The sequence below is a fragment of the Rhopalosiphum padi genome, chromosome 2 (genome assembly GCF_020882245.1).
Source record: "Rhopalosiphum padi isolate XX-2018 chromosome 2, ASM2088224v1, whole genome shotgun sequence".
NCBI lineage: Eukaryota > Metazoa > Arthropoda > Insecta > Hemiptera > Aphididae > Rhopalosiphum > Rhopalosiphum padi.
In genome coordinates, this window is record NC_083598.1 from 41,330,438 (window position 1) to 41,356,913 (window position 26,476).

Genomic DNA, 26,476 nt, shown 5'->3' on the forward strand with positions numbered 1-26,476 from the left:
AATTATATTAGCTAAAGAATATTTACGTACAGATATAGCAACGCGGCTGATAAAATAAACTCCGATAACATACTATAAAGCAATCGAAAGAAATTTATTTTTATTTTCGTTTTCGTTATACCTAATATACGAAGAGAGAAGGAGAGCCAGTCTCTACTAAAAATAACAGTATCATTTCGTCCGCGTTCTAATTTAATGTCTTTAAGATTTATACATCAAATGTCATTTTTTTTCCAAGTGTAAAATAATATTATATTATTAAATGCCTATTCGGTTTGGGGTAAAAATAATGATCCATAATAAACAGAATATATAACCCGAGTAGAGAGGATTTTAAAATATATATATATGTGTATACAATACGAACATTTAACTCAGTAGCTGATTGACGAGTCCGAATATAGACGTGCCAGCTCAAATGTAGTTGATCGATAAGGTCGCGGGCCCTCCACTTTAAATCGCCGGCGGTCTGTCTAATTTAAGAACGACGACTTAACAACATAATAATATAATGACGATTCGTTTCCTCCTCGCCACCACTACCCGTACTCTCATCATTCGTGGCCGTTACGTTATTATTATTATTATCATCATCGTCATCATAGACACCGTCGTCGTAATCATTATTATACACTGCTGCAGTTGCACAGTGCCCGCGTGTATTGTGTGTGCAATCGCTATAATTTATTTGTTTTTCTGCCGTTTATTTATTTTATATTATATTTTATTCGGCGCGTCGGGTTTCGTGTTCTCGGGTGCCGCCGTATATCCGCCACCGTCGCGGCGGTGGTACAACTGCAGGCCGAACCGGCGGCGGGCAACCGGCCAACTGGGGCGATTGGTTTTTTCGACGTGCTATTTTTGTGTTGACGTTCCCGAGGAAATCTCTCTCCGTCAACTCGGATTACCGGCCGCGGATCGACGGTGCCGGCGAACCACATCAAAGCTCGCGGGCCACCCACCCGGCGCTCGTACATAGCCGCGGATTATTATTCGGCTATATACGCGCGGAAACCTTGACCGCAAAAAACCCGACGGAAAACCCCCCCGAGCAGTACTACGCGCACCAATCATTCACACACTCGTCGTTTGCCCTTGGGAGTGGTATTTTTATCGTTTTTTATTATTATTATTATTATTATTCCCCGTCGCCACTCTTTCCGTTTTGACTGTGACTGCAGCCGCCGCCCGCCGCGAAACGGTTTTCGTTTGCATAATTTTTCGCACCCCCCAAACGCCGCCGCCGCCGCGATCGTTCACGATGTCGCGTATCGGACCGCCACCGACGCCGCGTCTCCCGATCCGAAAGCCGAACGAGCGTAGAATATACAATAAACAACGCCCCCTGACAATATCATATTATTATACATTTACATAATTTACAGCCATTAACGTTATGGAACAACATTTTGTATTCGCGGGTAGCTTTCGCGGCGCGTTCCGCCGTCGAATCGCCAACATCGCGTGTACTGCTGTATATTATATTTAATTCTTCAAAATGTACATCAAGAAATAATAATATCGCACTCCTCCGGCGATGTGCTGTACACGTCCTAACGACATAATTTGTTAGCTCCCGAACACATAATTATTCTGTGTATAATAAAACACACAAAAGCCAGTGCTCTGCGCGCATATTTTATACGCGGCAACGCCAAACGGGAGACGATGACGATATTATTGTGATTCGAATAGCCGCGTTTAAGTACGACTATTATGTAGTTGATCGTACGCATTAACGACACAGCGTATAACATCATCATTGAATTTGTTATGGTTTTGCGAATACTGTACGTCTTGTGTATTATTTGTGTAAATACCGGCAACTGTAGTATGACATACTATAACAACTGTATTATATCATAAGGCTAGGATTTTAATGCACTAAAATGCATTCGTGACCTATATAAACTCCATAAAATCGCGTTTTAATTTTTTACAATTCACTAGAAATATTATGTAATAAATATGTAATTAAAAAATATTGTTGGCCTTTGCTGAATATTAATAAAATTAACCCGATAGTATTACTACGTCAAGGTAAAAAATTAAAAAAAAAATTTTATATTAAAATCTAAGGTTAGGCCTTATTTCAAATACGAGCCCTAGTAATAGCGATCTCTTTAATGTAATTATTATAATATTATAATTCGTAACATTTTGATTTAGTCGTATTTATATCGTCGCATGCCAATAAGTAACTAGACGCGACCATAAATCTACTGAATCGGTGACTCTGCCTGCTGTACTATATGATCAAATCAGTAATTGATATGATTATAGTCTTAAGTAAAAGTAGACACGCAATGTTCACTGGAATCACGAGCCATTACTATAATAACGAAATTGTCGCAATTTGCTATTACCGTGGATGTAAGTAGGTACTATGTGGCAAAGTGAATAATAATTTTAATAAACTTTTAGTGTCGGAAACATTACGAATCAGTTATTACATCACACATAACCCGCAAAGACGAGTCGATAAGTAAGGTACCTTTACGAGTCGGCAGTTAAATTTAACACTGATTTGACACGTGGTTCGCAGCAACAGATAATAATATTATGTTTTCGTAATGGCATGTTTAAAATTAATATCGAATGTAACACAAACATATGATATTTATTTTTCTCGTTCAAAAGTTGTTGATTTTAGATTTCTAAACTAATTTCAATAGAAAAACGACAACTTCTTATAGTATAAAATTCGATAAAATTTTTAATTTCTTTGAATACAACGTTTTTTGATTGATAAAACTAATATAAAGTGAAAATAAATATCCTTCAAACAATCATTATTATTTATCATCCAAAAGTTATTGCCACGGTGCGTCAAATGACAATCAATCGAACCCAGAATGGAGAGCATGTAAACTTCATATAAACCGCGTACGATTAAAAGCATATTACTTTGATATATGCATTATTTTCATAAACGATCAGTGTACATTTTTTGGACTACAGTCTTTACCAGACTATTCGTATTAATATAAGTTATAATATGAGTGATTATATTTTATTTTCAAGTAATTTGAACAACCTAGAAGGTATGATTTCGTTGCTAATGTAACTATAAAATATTTTATCCGCATTATTGTATTTTGAAAAAATTCAATCAAAATAAAAAAAAAATGTCCAATTAGAAATAATTTAAAATTTGAACGTTTAAGAGAATAAATAATATAGATCGTAGAAGAGAAAATTTCGTTTTTAAGAGTATTTTGATTTTCACTTGCACTTTATTATTAAATAAATGCAATTAACATCTCTATACGTCTTCACTGCAATACGGCGAACCGTAAGTACTTTACACATTCTTGTAAGCGTCTAACTTATATTATACGCACACCGGACACTCGCGGTCGTCTGTAACATAGTATAGGTACACTACGGGATTAGGATCTTGGTCAACGCAATACCCAAAACGCAATCGAAAACGTATTGCGACGCTCTGCGGGCACACATTATTATCGCGAAGCTCGCTTAAAAGTCATGAACATGTGCGACACACGACGATCGTATAGAGACGCGTGAGTAGCCTCACCGCCGGGTTTCTCTATTGGCCGTGGCAGAGTGAGGAGAGGGGTGGTCGTGGCGCGGGTGTGTAGGTCGAAGAAGAGCGTAGGTACTTACAGATTGGCACAGCGCAGTATATGTGTGCACAAGCTCATCGTGTGTGTGTGTGTGTGTGTGTGTGTGTGTGCTATACTGCAGTTCCTATTATTAACGGTTTTCGTGTGTTGTGTCGTAGGAAACCGGCACATCTCGTCGTAATATTATCGCTCCCGCGATGCAGTGCAATAAGGTGGTGAGATAAAATTGTGGCCCGCCGAAGTGTATAATAATAACAATATATATATATATATATATATATATACTGTGATATTACTGATAACAGTATACAAATATACAATATGACTATCGCATTAACATCGCCGCAGGCGGAACCACGCTACCGTCGACACCGCGTGACATAACGATCGCCCATAAATTATTCATGAGGGGAAAAAAATAAAGAAAAAAATGTGTACGCGATTAAAAATAAAAAAAAATTAAGTAAACCGTGGTGGCCTAATTCGGTCCGTACACTAACGAAGAACGCAAGGTAATTGTTATAAATCAATATGACCGACACGTCTGCGTGCGCGTGTGTCGTGTGTACGAAGTACAATGATGATCCAATGAAGGGAGAATATTATGATATCTCCCACTGTGATTTATTTTTAAATGTTTACAAATATCTATTGTATTATAAAATATTGATATTTTTATAAAGAAAATATAAATAATAATATATACATGTATAACGGTTGGATTAGAACTACGTTTATGGAAAACCAAACTTATATGGACAATTCGTAAAAATAAAACTTAATGCTGCTATGTGTTATGTAATATTCTAATGAATTATTATTTCCTAATGTAGTGTGTACATTATTACAAATGTTTTTTTTTTTACCTGCGCTATCTATAATATGAACGTCTACGTCGAAAATTCGATTACAGCCTTTTGGGTTTTATGTAAATATTTAAGAAACCTTATGGTAGAGAAAAATAGCTATGTACTTATTAAATGTGCTTTAGACTAAAAGAAAATATTTATATAAATAAAATAAGTAATAAATTAATAGTTTAAAGTTCATATACGTATAAAACATATATAATTCATAAAGTATAAACTACATTTTAGATTTTTTTTCTTATTTTTCTTATAATTAAAGTTAATTAAAAACTTTAATAATATTTATAAATAACGTAATAATTAGTATATTATCTTTTGTACCTATAATATATATGTTTATTTTAAATGGCCGTTCGCCGTGGTGCTGCAAATATGACTTCAAGTAAAGTATCAGATGAACTTTCAAAAAAAAAAAAAATTATTTTAAGTACCTACAATTATAAAATTGTTACCTGCTGGTTATTTTTTTAGTCTACGTATTTAATTACCTAATAAATATATGTATATAATCTTAGAATTATGTTTTTATTGATTATATTTAATATTAAAAAATCAGGTTCATCTCCTCTTCCTAAGATAAAATCATTTAACAGCCATTGATGCAATTCCAATTATTTTTCATGGCGTAAAACATTATCGTGTATGTGTTCTAAAACAATATTTTAGTTTAGCATAAGTAATACGTTAACGTTTGAGATTTTCGATGGTGCAAAAATAATGATTTGCTTCGGACGCGTCCATAATAGTATGTTATTTGACTATAACATTGATTGATCGTCTGCTGGCCAATCCGGAAACAGTGAGAATAACGCCCGCCGAGCGCGATCGGTACCTACGTATTGTTTGAATCACGAGGCTTGGTACATTATTACCCAACAGGCTGTAATATTAATACAATAGCCGACATAAAGTGTATTGAAAAAATCCATGAAACTGTCTATAATATACATTATACAGTACGATGCATATGCTCATCGCTCCCATTTATCGTTTAACGATGTACTTGTATTCAATTCATTAGTTTTGGAACTTTTAAGTATATTTAACGACCATAATATATTATTTTCAAATAAACTTGAATTTGTATTATCATTTAAAAAGTGTCCAGTACTCTTATGGCGATACAGACTTTTTTCAAATAATAACCACACATTTTTTTACTGCAAGTAGTTAAACAGATTATTTTTTTGAATATTTTGATGTGTCAAATTAATAATACAAATAATAGTATAGTTTCAAAGTCATTTAAATGTAGGTATGTACTAATAAGATAATATAATACCTATAGTTCCTAGTAATAGTTTATGACGAAATTTAAAATATATTTGATATTTATTCGTGTACTTATAAGTTATAAGTTATAACTGCATACCTATGTAATATATAATATACTAGCTAACTCGGCAAACGTTGTTCTATCAAAAAGAAAATACTCTTAAAAAAAAAACTACAAAAAAGTTTTAATACCTTGGACGGGTTCACCACTCTTTAAATGACACCTTAACCCATTCGGCTACCACTACTGTTGGAATTATGGCAGCGTAATAAGGTTGTTAAGCCCGTGTTTACTACCCACGTTAAAGTTGTTTTCTCCATGTTGATCCATTTTTTTCGTGTTGGCCGGGGGCCCCATTTTAACGATTAATTATGTCATATGGACGATCTTATAAGCTAAAGCTTGCTGTAGCTTTTTCAATTCAAAAAAACATTCTGGAACTCAAAAAATCAATCATCAAAAAAAATTTAAAAAAAAAGGTTTTTCCAAAATTTTTTTTTTGTAAAAACCTTCTGCTGGCAAATACGAACAATGAAAAATAAATTGAGCCAAATCGGCCCAGCCGTTCTCAATTGATGAATTTTTATACATTTTTGGCTTCATTTATAATTATATAGATTATTAAGAGATACTATTATACTAACTAGAGGATATTTCATAAAAGTTATAAAATTGTAAGAGATTAATACTACTGATTAATATGATTTTCAAATCAACGTTATCTACCAGTCTTTTGCTGCAATCTACAACCCTATTGTTATGAACTATTATTAATAACACGATGAGCTTAATAACCTACAAACTACTCATTCAAAAAAATAAAATCATATGCATAACAGTTTACAGAAAAAAATTTTTCATTCGAATATTAGGTTATTCGTGAATATGCATACGCATAGTAAATCCAATTATTTGAAAATTAGGCCTTCGCGCATATTATAATATCCTACCTAAGATTTCCAAAAATCTTATATCTTATATCTTATTATATATATATATTATATCGTAATAAATTTCGTTTAATAAACTTAACAACAATTAGCAGCTATGTCAATCAGTAAATAAGTTTGAAAAATAGTTAACAATGAGAATGTTTAAATTCAAGAAAATTATATTATATTATTAACTACCGGGTCGTTTTTTTCTATTATAACAACTGTGTTTTTGTATAAAACATATGATCAATAATAATCAACTAGGAAAAACTTTGATTCGAATTAAAACGTTACAACTGCTTTCCACAAAATCTGTATAAATATTAGAACCATGACATTCTAACTTAATCAGAATTTAGAAATTTAAGGTGAATCATTTGATTGGCGACAATGTTTTTGACACGAAAAAGTAATGAAATTTAAACGCGTTTCTTCGTAGTCAACTTAATAAAAATAAAAAAATAATAAAACGTAATACGTAGGAATATTAAAGATTTTTTTTTAATATTGTGGAAAGCTAATTTTTTGTTTCTCTATCAACGCTTGCACTATCACACTGCACGAAAGTCTCACTTGGCCTTTTGACCCGACTCTATAATGTGGATGATATGTTTCGAGTAATAGCGTGATACTGTGTAGTAATTTTCCCAAGAAATAATAATTGTACGGACATTAGACACGCCAAGACGATATATAATATAGCAGTCACGAATTCACTACTATATTACAATACAAATTGTTTGGATTTTTTTTTTTTTTTTTAATAATAAACGCACACAAAAATGTATAATAATATTCTCATGCATGTATTATATGGCACAGCCGCGTCTCGTTCACTAACGTTTCACCAGCGTCAAGATACCCCGAATACATTAATTTTTTCTTTCAAACCACTATAGACTATAGTGCTCCGTGTTATACGAAACCAGTCAAGTCGTATAGGTGTAGCAGGTAAACAGGGTGTAACAGAAAGAACTGCCACGTTTAATAATTAACAGAATAAACGTAATAATTAATATTGAATTCTAATCGAAATTTTGTGTTTGACTAAACTGATAATTGTGTTTTAGCATTTGGAGTTTTTTTTTTATGTAAATCATAGAACATTCAAATTAAGATGCAAATTGTTAACACTTTTCTGATGTCATTTTATACATAATTTAATTTTAATAATCATCACGTATTAACGATTTTTAGTGCTATTTGTATATATATATATATAAATATATAAGAATGGAATCAAACATATTTTTATGAATTTATTTTATATTTACTCACCTAGTAAGTCTAAAATTAAATTATTAAAACAGTCAATAAGTTATGTAACAGCTGGTTCATAGAACTACCTTATTCTTGAGCAGTGAATGTCTATCTTTTACATACATAAAAACATAATATATATTATATACAAATTCTAAAATTAAAAAAGAATAAGAAAAATAAGAAAAGATTCAATTTTTTTTTAAGTTGTATTCTGCATATTTCTCAATATTTTTTTTTTTTATTAAGCTTATTTAGCACTGATTGTTGTCAATTTTTCTGTTACATCCTATATAATTTATACCTAAACAATATATCTTTGAATTTGATTTACTGTAGAGAACTCGTGGTGGTAACAATGCACCTACAAGACTCGAGGTGAACGCATGTACAATGTATATGGGTACGTAGACTGGAATTACGGGTGAAGGAGAGAAAAAAACACTCTAACAATACCCGGTGAATGTAAAACAACTAATTTTCAAAATGCTTTGAAAACATCGCAAAACCAGTGGCACAATAGATAATTCCGAGTGAACTAAACACACTACAGCGGGTCATTACGTTATGAAAAATGTAGTGCGGGCGCACGCTCTTATAACAATAATAACAATAATACGCAAACATCGTTGTAATACAAACCCTTAAAAATATATTATTATATAATATAATTTACTATACGCCGCTAAAAAAAAATAATTATAATGCACCTTGAGCAACATTTTGCACAATTATAATGACGTATAATACGTTTGTTTCATATATCATAAATAATCGAAAGGGATCGAGTTGAACATGAAATAAAGAACGTTTTGAATCGAAGAATATAATAATCGGTGCTCTGAAGTAATAGCACTAAAACAAAGATAATTATTTAGCGCTGTAACATTCAATAAAAAAACACCAAGCTATAAGCTACAATAAATAGCACTAAAAATTGGAAAATATGCCAAATAAAATATAAAAAAAAGAACACTTGAATTGTTTGTAATTTTTATTTTTATCTATGCATTTATACTTTTATTTTTTTAGGTAATGGAAATTAAGGGAAAATACTTATCGGTTATGAAAATATTCCGAAGACTAACACGTCTTACAATTCTAAATAACCCAAAATACATCTAAAACTGTAAATTGTTTGTTTATTATTATTTACGTAAGTAATAATTATAAAATACGGATAAAACCCGGTTATATTTTAAACCAGTATGTTTGTTTATCTTAATAAATGTATAGATTATAAATGGTTTATATTATTATTAAACGTACATATATATATAAACATTTGATCTAAAAATTGCATCACATTTTTACCAACAAATCGATGTAATACCTCATTCAAACAGTTAAAACAGTAATAATTAATAAAAATTTGTAAGTAAAAAAAAACCGTTTGAATAGATCACTCCATACACGTTTATTATATTATTATTACGAGTATATTATATAATATTTTATAAAGATTTGCCATTTTAGCTTATATTATAATAATATAAATCCAATTTTTTTATTTATATTTATAGCGTATTATACAATAATAATATTTTCTGAGTAAGGACTTATTATTCGAATTGTATGATTTATTGGGAAAAATTAAAAACTTCAACTTTAACATAAATAAAAATTAAGTATACAAACAAGTTTTTTGTAGATAATTACAATATAAGTATCATGAAAACGTTCTAAATAGTACCTATTTTTTGTTTGAAAAATATACTTTTATATATTTAGAGGAGATACAAGTTTGAAAAATGAGTATGAATATTTCAATAACTAAAATAAACCGACATTCATGAAATCAATAACCATTTTCATAAGGCAAAAAATATTATCATTTATTAGTTTTTATAGTACTTATATATAAAAACTGCAGGGCAGACCGGACGGATGAATAATATTGATATGTTTTCAGTGTATAATGGAAAATAATTATTTTGATTATTGTAATATCATTATTGTTTATCTTAAAAAGCAAAATGAAATATTTATTTTCAAATAAATAAATTAAATTAATATTTAGAATTTTTATTTAAATTGTATGATGCTAATAATAGCTTTATAAGAATTTATAATGTATTGTTAATTTGTTTTATTCGTTTTTAAAGTTAATTATATTAGTTTCATTTTCAATTAAAAATAAAACATCAAAGTTGAAATTTTAAATTTTGTGTCGTTGATACCTCATTCCTTTTAGACCATATTATGATATTATAGTAATTTACTCAATTATGATCATATATTATAACAACATAAAAATAATATTATCCACAGTAATATTACTAAAAACAATTTTTACACTTGATTTAAAAAACAAATTAAGCTTAAATCACTTTTCAAATTATTCATTAACTGCAATGGTTAAGGTACCTCTAAAAATATAATTATTTTCCACAACTTAAAATCTGTATATTTCAGTATAATATGTATTAATTATTGCATTTACTATTTTATAGTTGATAGTTGATACTTATTGGATATTAAAAATATATAATAGTTCCAAAAAATAAGTATTCATAAAAAAAAAATATCTTATTAAATCATTTGGGTTAGGTTACTAGGCCTTATGCATATACCACTCAGTAGTTGACTTCCAATAAACTGTATTTGGCCGTTAGTAAATAATATTATAATATATTTAATTCAACTAAGATATAAATAATATTTCAATTGGTATAGCATCAAAAATTACTGTACGCTGAAGTTAGAAGCTTTTGAATGGTTGTTCTTAATTAAAATTAATACACCTTAGTCGTCAATCATTACAGTGGGTCTACTCGTATGGAATTCGTCCAACCATTAGTCAGGACAATTCCCAGAGTGGTTTTATAGTGATTGTTATCTAAAATGATATCCTTCACGACAGAGTAAAAAAATGTACAACAAAACGTTTTTTTTTTCGAAAAAAACATTAAATCGTTAAAATTAAAGTTCAATAAAAAAAAGTTTAACTTTCAAGTATAATATTTACTCCAAGACTAACTTATAATGTAAAAAGAATAATGACATTTCTCATTTAATTTGGCTATTTTAATATTATATAGATAAAATATAACATTGACTCTTTAATCTTAAGATCTTCAAGAAGTTAAAATGTTCCAAAAGTTACTTTTATTTAAACTCAAAATCAAATTGAATTATTGTTTTTTTCGGTAAACAAGTAAGGACGATTGTATTCTATACGCTCGAGCTTAATAATTTATAGAATAATACTAATTTAATAATTAGAGATGATTGCATTATTTTACATACAGTTTTGATTTAATAAACTTGTAATAATACCGGTTTAGTCCGTATTAATTATCCTAAACAACGTTAAACTCATATTGTGATTACGTTATAAATAATTCCAAAAATTAAATAAATAAGTGCCAACCCGTAAATGCTAAGCCGAATTCGATTTTGAGCAAAGCGAAAAATGGGGTGAGTTTTAAAATAATGATGGATTTTCGCCGGGAGACGTACGCCATTTGTTTAGAAATTGCCAGTAGAATATAAAATCAGAATTTAAAACACTACGTTATTATATTCACGAAAAGTAAAAAAAGAAAAAACAAGATTTAAACAACTCAAGGCGTTTTTCTCTTTTAAACAGAAAGATTAGTTGTGATTTAATTTTTTGACATTCTTATAATTTATTAATAACATATCATCAAAAAAATACGTAATACAATTTTTTTTTTTTGAATTCAAGACGTCATAAAGAACAAAAAAAAGTTTTGCGATCTGTATTTGTACTTTAAAGTAAAAAATATTTCTACATTTTTACCATTGAATGAGAGTAGTAAATCAAATCTAACTGATACTTTGAAGTGTCTCAAAAGTAAAAAAGTCAAGGTAACTTTTTCTAAATTACTATGAAAAATAAAAAAATATTAAGAAAAACGATAATTTATACGCAACATCTTGACAGATTTGAGTTTAAATTCAAATTTAACTCATTTCGGTGAACTCAAGTTTTTCGACGTCGTATCAAATTATTCAAGTATATGCTCGGAAATTCCTACATTAATTGTACAACAACAAAACAATTGTTCCCCGGTTTTTTGTTGTTGTGATTTCGGAGGCGTGCCAGTAACCGTATTTTTTCTGTTGAGGTTGTTGATCTATATGCGCATCACCGTGCATGTAAATGCTGTCTTCGTTATAGAATTGGACCTCAAATTTCAATGCAATTGAAATTGTATCAGTGGCTGAATCATCGTTGGTCTATAGTTCGCTAATAGGTGAATGTATCGGCACTATTTCGTGTACAAGAAAAAAATGAAAACGCCATGTTCTTTCGGCAATTGGACTTCGAATGTCGAGACAATTCAATTTTATTCACGACTGTGTGTTTTATGTCCTGTTTTTCAATAACTTTATCTATTTATAAATCCACGAGTATATCGAGAATGCTACCGTTTTCCCGTGAACCCGAGTCAAATATTATAGTACTCCTGTAATTGAAGTTTCAAATTCACTTTTCTTTAACCCCGAATCGTTCAAACTCCAGTCCCGCCTGAGCCATTTATAATAGACAGAATCCTCATATTGGTAAGTGGCCACGGTACTTTTCGATTCTTTTTCCCAACGGTAATGATAACGGTCATCGTCGGATAACAACAGCTGTACATCGGGAAAGGCTAAACGATGTATGATGTATTAAGCTCATCTAGTCTCCCGCGCAAGATCGCGGGTCCGCATGCTCGGTTTGCGTTGATGTCATAACTTTTGAATTTTAACTGGTTTATCCGGCGCTATAGTTTTTCATCTGAACTCCATAAAAAATCTTTTTCGTTGATAAATATTTCAGATAGGTATGTTATCCGATTGCAAGATTAATATGAAAATATATAATAACTTGTTTATTAAGAAGTTTGCAAGCGAATACATTATTTTTCCATTCAACAAATAATCATAAAATTATATTATTATGTTGTTCTATTTTTCTATAGGATAGCGAAATATTAAATAGTCATAATACCTATATCGTTTATGAACTACTCGTAATATAGTATTTATATCAAATACTATTATTTAAGGTTTATGTCAAAGTGTTATGCATCTTATATGTACTACTAAATACTAATAACCTATTAACGTATGACCAGCTGATGCTTTATTTTCTGGTCATTAATTAGATGTACTTATACAATACAGGTTAGGTTCACAAGTTGTTGACAGTGTAAACCGCGCAATTTTAAAAATAAAACATAAACAGATGCATTAACGGATATATTCTTATTTTTCTGATCATAAACACTTAGTTCAATACAAAATAAATTATATGTCTGGTATTTATACAGTTCCCTCCGCAGTTTCTCGGGGTTTCTAACTTGTTCCGATCTTATTTATTTTTTGTATTAATTGTAATGCCTTAAAATAATTTAAAGATGCAATTATTCGCCGATGATTCTTCCCCGGTCTACTAAGCCTTTTGAATACGTCAAAATACTACTACTTTAATCTGATTTAGATATGATATCAAATTGGTGCACTGTAAAAGTTCCGTCATTAATAAATACTGATAAATTAATAAAAATGTAATTAACCTTTCTACGTGAATTTATCTTTTTAAAGTTCTAAACAAATAATATCCAATTTAAAAATGTAAAACAGTTTAAACATTTAAGTGTTATTTTTAACACAAATCTATATTTTGACAAAACATCTTTAATTGAATTGAAAGTAATATAATGTGAATATTAGGTAAATCGTATTCGATATTTTTGTAACCAATTGATTTACGTCATAATTATTACTGTTCATTTGTTAGATTAATCTTAAAATATAAATCAATAGCTATTGGTTTTCTCATTTGAAAGATCATAATATCATGTTTGAAGATGTTCAAAATTACTTTTTGCATTTTTAACGTAGTGCCTATAGGTAAATTCGATATCCCTAGATTACATCATTCTTCTTATGAACTATCATTCATTTCATTAAAATTTGTATCTCTTGAAAGCAGAAGACAGAAATTACAAATATATTTTCTATATAAAGTATTATTTGGTTTAATTGAGTGTCTAGACTTCTTTATAAATATTTTTTTTTCTAGTTTCGATTAAAGCATTAAAATATTGATACCTTTTATATTCCGTAATACTATGATCAATATTAGTTATTACCTCTACACGGATAACGCGTAACATTAGCTTATTTTACTTAAAACCTTTCATTTAAGCTCATCGTATGTTCAAAAATTATTTAAATCATTCATATTAAGTTAATTATCATAATATTATTACTTTGTAAATATCTTATCACTTTTTATTTTTTTTTTTCATTAGCATTAATATTACTTACATTTGTTTACGTTATTTTAAATATTGTTATTAGATTTAATTATATTAATACCGTGTATCATCGATGTATCACGACGATTGGTAAAATAATTACAGTGACTACTTTTTACCAAATATATTACTATTTATTAATTGCTAATATTACCCCGCCGGGCCCGCGCAGTACCTATATAATATATTATATGTCTATAGTTGAACTTTTAACAATAGTTATATTTTTCGCCGTCCTTGCACTTATCGTACACATAGGTATAATATTTTAATATATACCGAGTATCCTGGTATATAAACCTATATGTATTATACACAAAAATAAATAAACGGTCTGGATGATTTCAAAAGGCCTGTGAGAAACGATCGTGTTGGTTTGCAACGTGTGAAAAATTATGAATAAACTATAATATCGTGAGAAACTCGCATAGGGAATTTCGATAGACGCGACAGTTGCGGCGGCGGTCGGATTAAATGTTACCGAAATCGCTGGATTTAGATGGCTTCAGATTTTATTTTTATTTTATTTTCACTTCGGTCTTTGCTCAGTGAAATGAATGATACGAACCAACGGTTTAGTCGGATGGATTTTTACCGAATGGGGTTTGCTGTCGCGGACCCGTCGATTTTTTCGCGTTTCGAAAACGTTATTAATCATTCGACGATCATATATTTTCGTCAAAAACAATATTATATACTTTTCGACCGGACGCATACGCACACAAACAGTTATTGAACTCTCTGACAGGATCGTCGTAATGATACGCGCTTTGCTAATCTCGTCCAGTGTGAGTGTGTGCTTATACGAGTACTATTTCGTTTTGCTTTCTAAATAGAAGCTTTTTGAAGTCCCACTTATATATATATATAATATATGTGTCAACGTTTGGAAAGTTAGAAATTTATTTTTATACGAATTTAAGTTAAGTTATAAAAAAAAATTTATCACAATCATTACTAAAAACATTTGTTTATGTAACTCAACTAAATAGTTAACTAACAACAGTCTTTTTAAGAATAGCTTTTAAATTTAGAGAAATATAAAATAATTTTCAATTTAATAATTTTAATATTCTATATTCTATTAGAATTATAATACATTATTTTCTTTGTGTTCTATAACACATGTTTCGATTGATATAGTGAAATGATAAAAAGTATAAAAAAATATAAACATTCTTAAATAAATTTTAAGTCTACTTAAAAACGACTTTTTCATTTTTTATCCAAAATTATTACAATTTCTACACTTTATGTATCGATTGGCATAAAAATAATTGTGGAAAGTTAACCTATATTTAACAGACTTCACGAACAATTTTAATTTATTTTTAGAATTCTTATCACTTCATAGGATCAATCGGTACTTTTGAAATAGAACACACGTCATTTAAATTCCTATGTGGCACATATTATAAATGACAATAACTACGGAAAACCATCACTTCAATTTCGCCTTATGAGTCATCGAAACAAAGCATAGTCCATAATATTCAACAATAACTTTTGACTTTTTTTTACTATATAGGCCATTGCTCGATTTTGCGTAGCCGTGTGATGTGATCTGTACATAAATGGGTGTGCGTAAATTCCTCTACCTACGTATTATTATTACTATGCGCAGCTGCAGCCACGTGCCCGTCGCAAAGATCCGCGGGGCGCGGTCCCTCTCCCGTGTGCATATACTGTTGTGTTTTATATATATATATATATACGCGTAAAGTTCCCCGCCACCGATAACCACTTACCACACACAAGGTTGGTGGTGCGGGTGATCGCGGCGGTGGTTACATCACGGAGAACTCGATGACGTCATAGCGAACGACGTCACTGTTCCCGGGGCCGTTGACTTTACCAGCACGTACAGCAATGGCATATGCACTAAAATATTATTATCTTCGCCGTTATCGCAAAACTCCAGTGGCGACGGCGGCGGTGAAACTGCCCTCGGACGTAATATTAATTTATTATTATTATTATATATACTACACTGAGCAATTCTTTTAAAGGCAAAACACTAGTTTTCTTGAAAAGTATTTATGTTTTTGGAAATAATTTTTTTTTTTCATGTAATTTGCAAATGTCACAAAACAAGAAATTGTAAAACATAAAATTTGAAGAGAAAATAAATCATTTATTTTTCTAGTTGTATACGTTTTTTTGTTTCATATTCTGAGAATTTTGAATCTATAGATAATATTAGTGTTTTAAGTCTTAATAGACATACAGTAAAGTTGCAGGAAAACCCCGCAAAACGTTGTCCACTATCACTACTCTCTCTGCCGCTCGATAAATATACGCTATCTTCAGAAAAGTGGAAAACTTATAAAACGATAACGATAAAAAATGGTTAAAGGTTTCATTTTTTTTTTCAAAACGTTGTTTTGTTACGACTTTAATTATGTAAAATAAATAATTTCAGAAGTTTTCGAAAAAATAAACTGATTGTTTAAAAAATCACCCAATATATAATACTGTAAATTTCGATACTTGAGATTTCGCGCAGACAAAATATATAGTAGCTGTTGTGTGTATAGTTTTCAAGGAATCTCCGATATATAAATTCAAACTAGACAGTATAATCTATTAAGTTTTAAAAGCACAGTAGTACAACACACAAAATCGTACTATAGCCAGCCATTGCATGTAATGATAATAATAACTTAAGATGTTTTCTTGTATTCGTTCTCGTTTTTAAAATTGAACGTAGTATTTTCGCTAAACCACAGTAATATTACATATACGTACGAAAAATACCGCACTTGTGTATGTATATTCAGAGAACGCTAAAATAAAATGTATGTAATGTGATGAGTTTGTTTTATCTTAAATGGAAACTATACATTATTAAAAAATTGTGCCAATGTACAAGACATTTCTTTCATATTTTATTTATATAAAATAATAAAATATAGTGAAACGGATTAGTTTAAAAATAAAATAATAAAATATGAAACACAACTTAACCCAAACCAATTTACAAACGGAAAAAAAAAACATTATAATTTTTTTTTATTATTATTAACCGGTCTTATTATATATAGTAACTATGTTTTTAATATTTGTAATGTGTAAAATCACTGTATAATATAAATTTTACCATAGACCACATTGGTTAGACACCTAACCTAACCTTATTATTTATTTTATATTTGAGTTTCTGGCCTATAAAATATATTTGCAAGAACCGTATAGGAAACAACTTCCAGCAACTATTAAATGACGATATAGATATTATGTGTTTCGATCTCATTGATTATTACATATAGTTATTATAATACTACATAAATAATATAATAAATATACAATTATTGTGCATTACATTCTTATATATTAACAACACTATAATATTTGGATATTAAATTTTTAATTGTTTCAATAGAACGAACATCATAATAGTTTAATATTGAACTGCGTTGTTTTAATTTTTTTTTTATGTACGCGGTATATTATAGTTTATTTGTGATTATAACTATATGCATTATACTTATACATATAGATCGTATACAACTCTTATAAGCTATATAATAGTTATAATAATATATTGTACAATATACTTTGATGTGTTTCATTATAAAAATTATATATTATAGCATTTTTATTACGAGTTAATTATATCTTAATTATAAATAAATTTTATTTTGCTCCCATATGATTAAAAATATTTCCTGGAAAAGTCTTCGACGTGTGCAGAAGCTGTGTATACCAAATATCACGTCCATTGTGTCAGTCGACACGTTCCTATTGATTTTTCAAAACGTTCATGGGCCGTACTACATTTTGGCGGAAAGCACCTAAGCCAAAATTCCTTTTTTTGGAATGTCTTACGGACTACGGTATTTTACAAGGTTGGCCATTATTTTAATAACTCGCAATTTGCATAGAATTACATTGACCAAGATAAAATATGATATAAATATGTATAAACATATACACTATAAAATAAACTGGATCATACCCTAAAAGCTAAGTTAAATTATTCATTTTCATTTAATAGACATAAAAGAAATATTTCAAATTTTATTTGACTGAGAAATTTTAAAATAATTTTGTGTAATAAATAAAATAAATACAGAGCGTTGAAGCATCGGTCTATTGTCATATACTTCACATGAAATGGTACAATAAATAAATAACTGACAATCGAGCTATATAACTTAATTTTATCTCTTGTCGAAATAGTTATGGTTCTCTTGGTACGGACGAAAAAAAATTAACATTTTACATTTTAATAATATACATTATACATATTAAAGTACCTACTTGTAATTATTATGTTTGGTGATCATAAACTATGATATAATAATTAACATTGTGTTTAGCAATTTGGCATTACTTTAAAGTAAATTACTTATCTAAACTTTACAAACGGTTAAAGATAATGATATCACGTTTTAATTAATATTACTAGATTTTATGGTATTATTAGATATGTATGAAACTGCCATGACACCATTTCAAAGAATTATGGATAACAATACTTGTCTTTGGGGAAATGTTCATTGTCTTTCGGCTTCTCGGTGGGATTGTGTTTTAAAATATAATATTTACAACTCATAAATAATATATTATATATTATATGGAATCTCTGGAGGCTCGTCCAATGTAAAATTGAAACCAATTTTCAGGATAAGTCGTCGGTCCCGGCCTCGATTGTTCATTAAAATATCATCATTCGATTACACCGAGATATTAATTCAAAAACCAGTGTCACCCGTAACAATTGTGGTAGAAATCTAGGTCAAACGTCAAATATATGTGAACTTTAATGACCTGGCGAAGAAGAATGAATGTTCATTTCACTGTTTGTTATAGTATCACATTAATGTGTTTATTCTATTTTAACTAGAACGTGAATGTATTGATTCGTTTTTTAAATCAAATGATAAATGATAAATTACGAATTTGTTCTGTCCTGTTGGCTGTTACCTATAATGCACACATAAATACTGCATTACCCATCTATATTATGTATGTATACATTGAATATAGTACAATAGTTTAAAACTGGACGTATACATGATAAATTATATAATTTTTATTTTCAAAAGTTCTAATGACTTATCGTAGAAATTAAATGTATACTACTCGTATAGTATGCAATACTATTATGATGTGTACAAAAATATTAATTTAAAACCATTTCACTAAAACAAAAAATAACGCCGAGTCGCCGAAATTAATATTGTTAACTAAATGCTTGTATACTATATCAAGTATGCTTTAAATTATTTGAAACACACACCCCCCAGAACATATTTCACAATTTTACAAATTAATTAAAAGCGGTCTAAAATTATAAAGCCTCGATTTATTTGAATAGCAATAAAATAATGGCACAGAAATTGAGAGAAATTATTCAGTCGGCTATTTGTCAAAACGTATACTGTTATGCTGCACAGAAATAAGTTATTGTTTTGGCTTTTTTAGACATACGTGAATAAATATACAAAGAGGAAATTAATGAATCACGTTTCACCAAAAGTATAACAACCTACTCAAACGCAGAAAAGCATATTATAAACAATACCTAACCTATTTGTATTCTAATTTTAAATTAATTTTTTGCTTTTTATTTGAAAACAATATTATGTACTTGTGTATGAAAGAGGGAGACTTTTCCCTAATGGCTACAAGTAATGTGGTTTGAAAATAAAGAACGATATAATATTATCGTAAGATATTTTTTCCCTTAAAATAAAGTGTTTCGTCAATTATCGTTTGTATTGCTCATAAACTATTTGATGTTTTTACAAATCAAATTTCGTTTACCAAAATTTTAGTACAATACGTCCGGTTTGTATACTCGTGTAGTCTATGTGAGTATATATATAAAATACACATATAATATATACATTTATATATACGTATCCGTGCCAGCAAACTTTCACCCTCTAAATAACGCAACGGAACGATTTACGAGCGCCTACTCTGTCTTATTAGCTGACGGATATTAAAGACACTATGGTGCGCGTACTTTTCAAGACTATCCACATGACCTTTATTCAAATGGTACATCGGTTATATAAAATTAAATATCTCCAGTTCAAGCTTTGAGCTTACATTCTCTCTTTCGTCGCGTACGCGAACAGTAGACACGAGACAGGTTTTCCTGTTCAATGGTATTATAGATGTTAAGTCTAAAAACTTATACTGTGCTATTGTTAAGCCAATTGCCAAATGGAGAAATAATGATGAAATTAATACGTTTATAGTAGTTATATAGTGAAATACTATAAAGCAATTCTGGAACATTGCAATAAAAAATATTTATAAATGGATCGATACTGTCCGCTTCGAGATAACCGTTCAATAGTAGCTAGACAAGCACGGAATAAAAATAATGATAGGTCCATCGAAAACAAAACGTTACATGAATATTTAACTAGGTAATAACCTAAATAGAAAAAACGGAGGTGTTTAGTGCAGCTGTGGTGAAAAGCTCACTTTGGGATTGTAACGTACGTTGAAATAAAAGAGATCTAATGTACATATTCTGATATCTTTTGTAGTTTTTTGTACACTACATCCAACAAACTATTTGTGTGGTTAAACAATACAACGGTTGGACGTAATTTAGAAATATTATATGTTCTTTATAATCAAATAATATAACTACATTATTACGCCCCGCACGATGACTTTGAATCAATTTTGTGTACTTTTAGAGTCATATGCGTGGTCAGTACTATGGAGGGAGTGGAAGACGTAGATGCAACTGTCACGAATGAGTAAAAGATTTCCCCTTAACCCCATCAAAAGAAAAATGACCGAAATTTACATCGATGCCTTTTTCTTGGTTGATGGCAATAATAAAAATAAACACCCTTATGAATTATATTATTATATAAAATATCATAGCAGGTATACTCTATACTGCAGTGGCGTAGTTACGGCGGAGGGGACAAAGGGGGCGCTTGCCCCCCCCCCAACCTCCTCTGAAAATTAACTTTTAAACAAAATTTGGTAATTTAAAAAACTGTATATTGAAGTTGTATAAGAAGTTGTATAGTATTAAGTTCTATATTGTATCATTTATTTTATTATTTTCATTTACTAAAATTAATTACTAATTATACTCCCCTCATGTATAAATACTTGTGTATTTGATTTTAAATAATTCACGATTATTATGAACATTTTTGAAATTTCCCCCCCCCCTCCAACTAAAATTCCTAGCTACCCCACTGGAGTCTATAGACTATAACGAGACTATTATTATAATTATAAAATCATGCAGTTTTACCGTCTTTCCGGTAGTAGAGTATCTCGAAATGTCTCTCCATGCCCGCGGCCAACGCTTCCTTGACCACGGACACGGCGTGCTGCGACGTCATCGGCCCCTGTAGGAAGTCACATATCGCCGGGCACTGCATCACCTCGGCTCGGCTGTAACCGGTCATGTGGCAAAAACCGTCCGAGCAGTAGATTATGTTACAGCCGGCTTGCTGTGCATTGGCTACCAAAAAACTTCGGTCTAGAAAAATAAAAATTACAACGCGTTATAATGTGTTATATAATATTACGTGGGTGTGATGAATGCGTGTGCAGTGTTAACATGAGCTGTACAGTGCTGCGGGTAGGTAGGTTAATCGGTATTTTATTGACTTTTTAAATTACATTCTATTTGCGTTTTACTATAATACTAACCCGGTAGTGTCGACAAAGCTCAAGCGTGAATTAAATAATATGTTACGTTTAATGTAAAAGCGTATATTATAACGATTAAAATATTATAAAGTTAAATAAAATACACAAATATCTTATGTACTGCGTGTTTTCCGGCAGATCGATAAATATTCCATGTGGTTTTAAACCACACGCAGTCGTATATCATTACATTATAATTTATTATAATCATATATCTTAGTTGAAAACTTGAAACAATACAATATACAGCAGTAATTAATTCAATATCAATATTTTTCAACGTTAAATTAAAAACATTAACTACATTAGTATTATTGCTTACTCCCTGCCCTCCACAAAATAACATTCAGTCGACTACTGAAAATCAGACGACGGTAATATTACGGTTTTTTGTGACTTTTATAATAATGTCTTTTGATTTTTAGTGTTTTATAAACACGCTACCCGAAAGTACGCTACTTCCATACAATATATACATATGATATTATATACGTAGCACACAATAAATATATTGTGGAATCAAGTGCAATTGGCATCAATTAAATTGGTTTATCTATATATTGTACTATTCAAAAGTAAGCTAATACCAATTATTTAATTATAAGTAAAGAGATTATTATAAGGCTAAACGTGGTTTTATAAATAATAGTTTTTAATAACATGAGCTTTGGATTACCTACATAGCGCTATTACGTATATAATATTATAATGCTATAGATATTGTACTCGTTAATGCTTACAGATTTGATACCAACACATTTTAAATGTGTAGTGTATACAAAAACGGATTTTTACTTAATTACAAATTTAAAATAAAAAATAATTAAAAACGATGTGACGTACATTTGACACTTGGCTGGTCGTATTTCAATCAATATTAACTAAATACATATAGTAAGTTTCAATACACGATATTATTTTTTTAAGCATCGATAATATTTCGCTAATTTAATATCTATAGCAAAAACGAGATCATAAAAGTTAAATAAAAACATTTGAATACGTGTATTTTACAGTGACATCATTTTCTATCTTCATCGTCACCGGTCGTGAGAAATGACGACACAGATGTTTTAACGCGGCGGCGGTTGAGTGGAATGCTATAGAAAGCGACGGAAATAAATCGAGTAAAGAACGACAGTCAATTTTGCAGTATTTTTATTTCCTCCGTAAGTTCTACCTAAGCCGAACTCGCGCAGCAATTTGGCGGAGTTTATTTTTTTTCGCGACTCATTACCATAATAAATTTAGACACCAGACGCGAACCACCAAAGTGCATCTAATTTGGTCGTTGTGTTCAATAACAATAATGTGTTTCTCATATAAAAACGACCGATAAAATATTTACTTTTCCGTTGAAACAAAAATAATAATAACATTGATGGATCACTGTAGTTAATTTTATTTTATTTATAAATAGTAAAGCAATATAGGAAAAAAATATGTTTGAGTATAACAAATAGTATTCCTAGCAGTAATTCGAAAGAACTCCATTATTTTGTTAGAAAGTAAAGAGTGAGAACCACAGGGTTTTGAAATCGATGGGTTTTATATAACTTCCCACTTTTGATTTTACATTTCATCGGACTGCATATTGTATTTCACGCTGGTTTGATATGTTTCCACAGTCCCGTGACCCGCATTAAACACTCCTTTAAACATAATATTGCTACGGACTCACTAGTATTTTCAGTGATCGAGGGAGGTCTCCTGGACAGCAGGACTCATGATAGTTCGGAAAAATAGTTAAACCATATAAATCCGACCAGCTGTTCGCGTGACACTTGTTCCGTTGTATTCAATGGCAGTCGCTAGCCAAATAATGTTAAAATCATTGTGATGATACAATTGCATAAAAATTGTGTATTACTGCGCATTGGCCCCAAAAATTAACAACACGCTTTAATAACGGCCTATTTAACAACTGAATTGGCTTACAACCTCACGACACGAACAACTGCGTTGAGTATGGTGATTTCGTACGGACGGGGTTTCTGCGTGAATACACACTATATACGCCGTGTAGGTATATACTGTCGGCTATAACTTTCAGCACGCATATAGGTAGGTACTTAAAAACCCCTGAGCCGGAAACCCGCTGAATTGCCGTGGATCAAATTGACCGTATCATGTAAATGAAAATATACACCGTAAACATAAATCGTGCGTTTTGATATTGAACAAACACGCGCCTCACGCGAAAAATATACGTAATCATATAATTTGGATTTGCGTCTGATTGGAAAAGGTCGATTGACATTAAACAAAAATGCCCGCGCTCACGATGATTGTGCACGGCAGTTTATTCAATAGGTTTTGTGCCAAGGGAGTCTAAATATCTCTTCAGGGATATTCTCTTCTGCTCGCTGTTAACTCAAAGTCATTGCATTGTGCCCGGAATGATTAATGGCATGAAACAAACCAAAGCCAATACGAAGTAGAGGGGGTGCAACCGACTTACATTAGTGTATTGATTTCAATCTGTTGATAGATTCGACAAATCTAAAGGTAAACTGTAAAATGTGTGCTTTTATAAAAGCATTTGAAACATTTAAAAATAAAATACAATTTAATAATCGAGGTAAATAAGCGGGCAATATATTACCAATTATAATATTATCGCTAAACGATAAATAAATTATATTCATATTCAACAGTTTCAAACGACTATTATTTTTGATTCGCGCTATAATATGCACATTCGTTTTTAATACATACCGATGAATTCAAAATATATATTATTAATATATCGTACTGCAATAATAAAATCAGAGGTACAGCGACAATAACTTAATATGAAATATCTTAATGACTTTATCAATCCTTTATTATAATTATTATTTTTTTTTTTTTTTACTTCTTTGATGTTTAATAGTTGTTATTATTTTAAACTGTTTGTAACACAAATAACAGTCTAATTAATAAGTATTTTTACCAATATACCTTCGAATTACGTTGTATGAATACATTTTATTTAATGACATCGTATGGGGTGTGAAACATAGATACTTCATCGCACGAATCTTTAATTCAAAAATAATTTGAAACATTTGAAATATTGCAGTTGAGTCTTATCGATTTAACGTCATACACGAATACTGATGTACACGCATTTTCGGCAGGAGGTTAAGTCCATTGTTGAAACAAAACAACACTTTAAACAACTAAAACTAAAAAAAAATTAACGTCTCTTAAAATAGTTAGGTACTTATTGCTTTCGAAAACCCATTTTCTCGTGTCAAAAACACCAGTTGAAAGTTAAGCGAAATTCGGTCTAAATTAAAAAACAATTTTCTTATACCTTCTTTACTTTATACAGTACCTATAGTTATATAAATATACTTAAACATTTTAATGGAATTTTTAATGTTAAACATATTTTTTCAATCTTTCAAAAAATATAAATCGTTATATATAATTTTAAATGTAAAAAAAAATAAATATTTAATTTATACAATATTATATTTAGATATTAAGGTAAAACAATAATATGTATCTAACTTATAGGTAGCCATTTTAATATAATACTTTGAATGTACTTATGACTTCTGTATCATTTAATTAAAGCATAACTTTAAAAAAAATAGTTAGATCATGTGGGTATCACTCTGCTGTACAGTATAATAGGTATCTTGTAGATCACTGGAATAGACGTATTAAATTCGAATTAAATAATATATCATTGTAGGTATACGAAAAACGAATTTAAACGGAAATGATCTGTCAGCCTGTATCACTTAATATATTTCATAATATATTTTTTTTTTATAAATATTTCTATTAATTTTTTATTTTACTAAAAGTATTAAGGTAAGTTTATTTAATGTTCACCGAAAACATAGCATTTGTTATATTATAAATATTTAATTATTATAGCAATAATAAACATAATTTATTATTGTCATTAACTTTTTAATCAACATAACTTAACCATAAGCAGTGTAAATGAGCTCATGGTATAAATAAGTATCATTCACAAATGTATCTATATATATATATATATATATATATATTATAGTGCCAACTAGATTTTATACCCTCAAAGTTAAAAATCAAAGCTTTTTTAGTGTCCCAAAAAGTGATTATAGACATAAAAAAAAAATGGCACACGTCATTGTAAAATTAATACATTTGTCGCTCCGCTTAGTATCTAAAATGGATATTAATAGTTATTGTTAATTGATTTGAAACCACCTAGGACATTTTTAATCAATGTAATAAACATTCATTTACGAAAAATTCATATTTTATTTTTCAAAATATACAATAATATATACATGTATGATCGCATAAAGAGTACAGTAATTTCTTATAATACGATCATGACGACTCAATAAGTTGATTAAACTCGTCATGAATAGATAAAGTAATAAAATAATATATTGAGTGGTCTAGACTACAAACCATGCCAGGTATGCGGAAACCGCAACACAATTAAACACATATTTACTGTGTGTGGAGCATATGAGGCACAGAATAGGAAACAGATCTCGCCAACCACATGGAAGAAATACTGGCACTAACAGTAATAAATTAAAATAAAGATATTTCATTATGATTATTATTAACTACCGAACACGTTATGAAAAACTAATAATAATAATATTAATTATATCAT

At 29.8% G+C, this 26,476-nt stretch overlaps 1 protein-coding gene across 7 annotated transcripts in view; it reads right to left on the bottom strand.

Moving 5' to 3' along the window:
- The window catches only part of LOC132919568 (potassium voltage-gated channel subfamily H member 2), a 120,732-nt gene that overhangs the window by 67,137 nt on the left and 27,119 nt on the right, over positions 1-26,476 (bottom strand). For all 7 annotated transcript variants that reach the window (XM_060981265.1, XM_060981268.1, XM_060981269.1 and 4 more), the window contains one exon: positions 21,455-21,685. In XM_060981265.1, the coding sequence (XP_060837248.1) occupies positions 21,455-21,685 (231 nt within the window). The remainder of the gene's footprint in view (positions 1-21,454; positions 21,686-26,476) is intronic.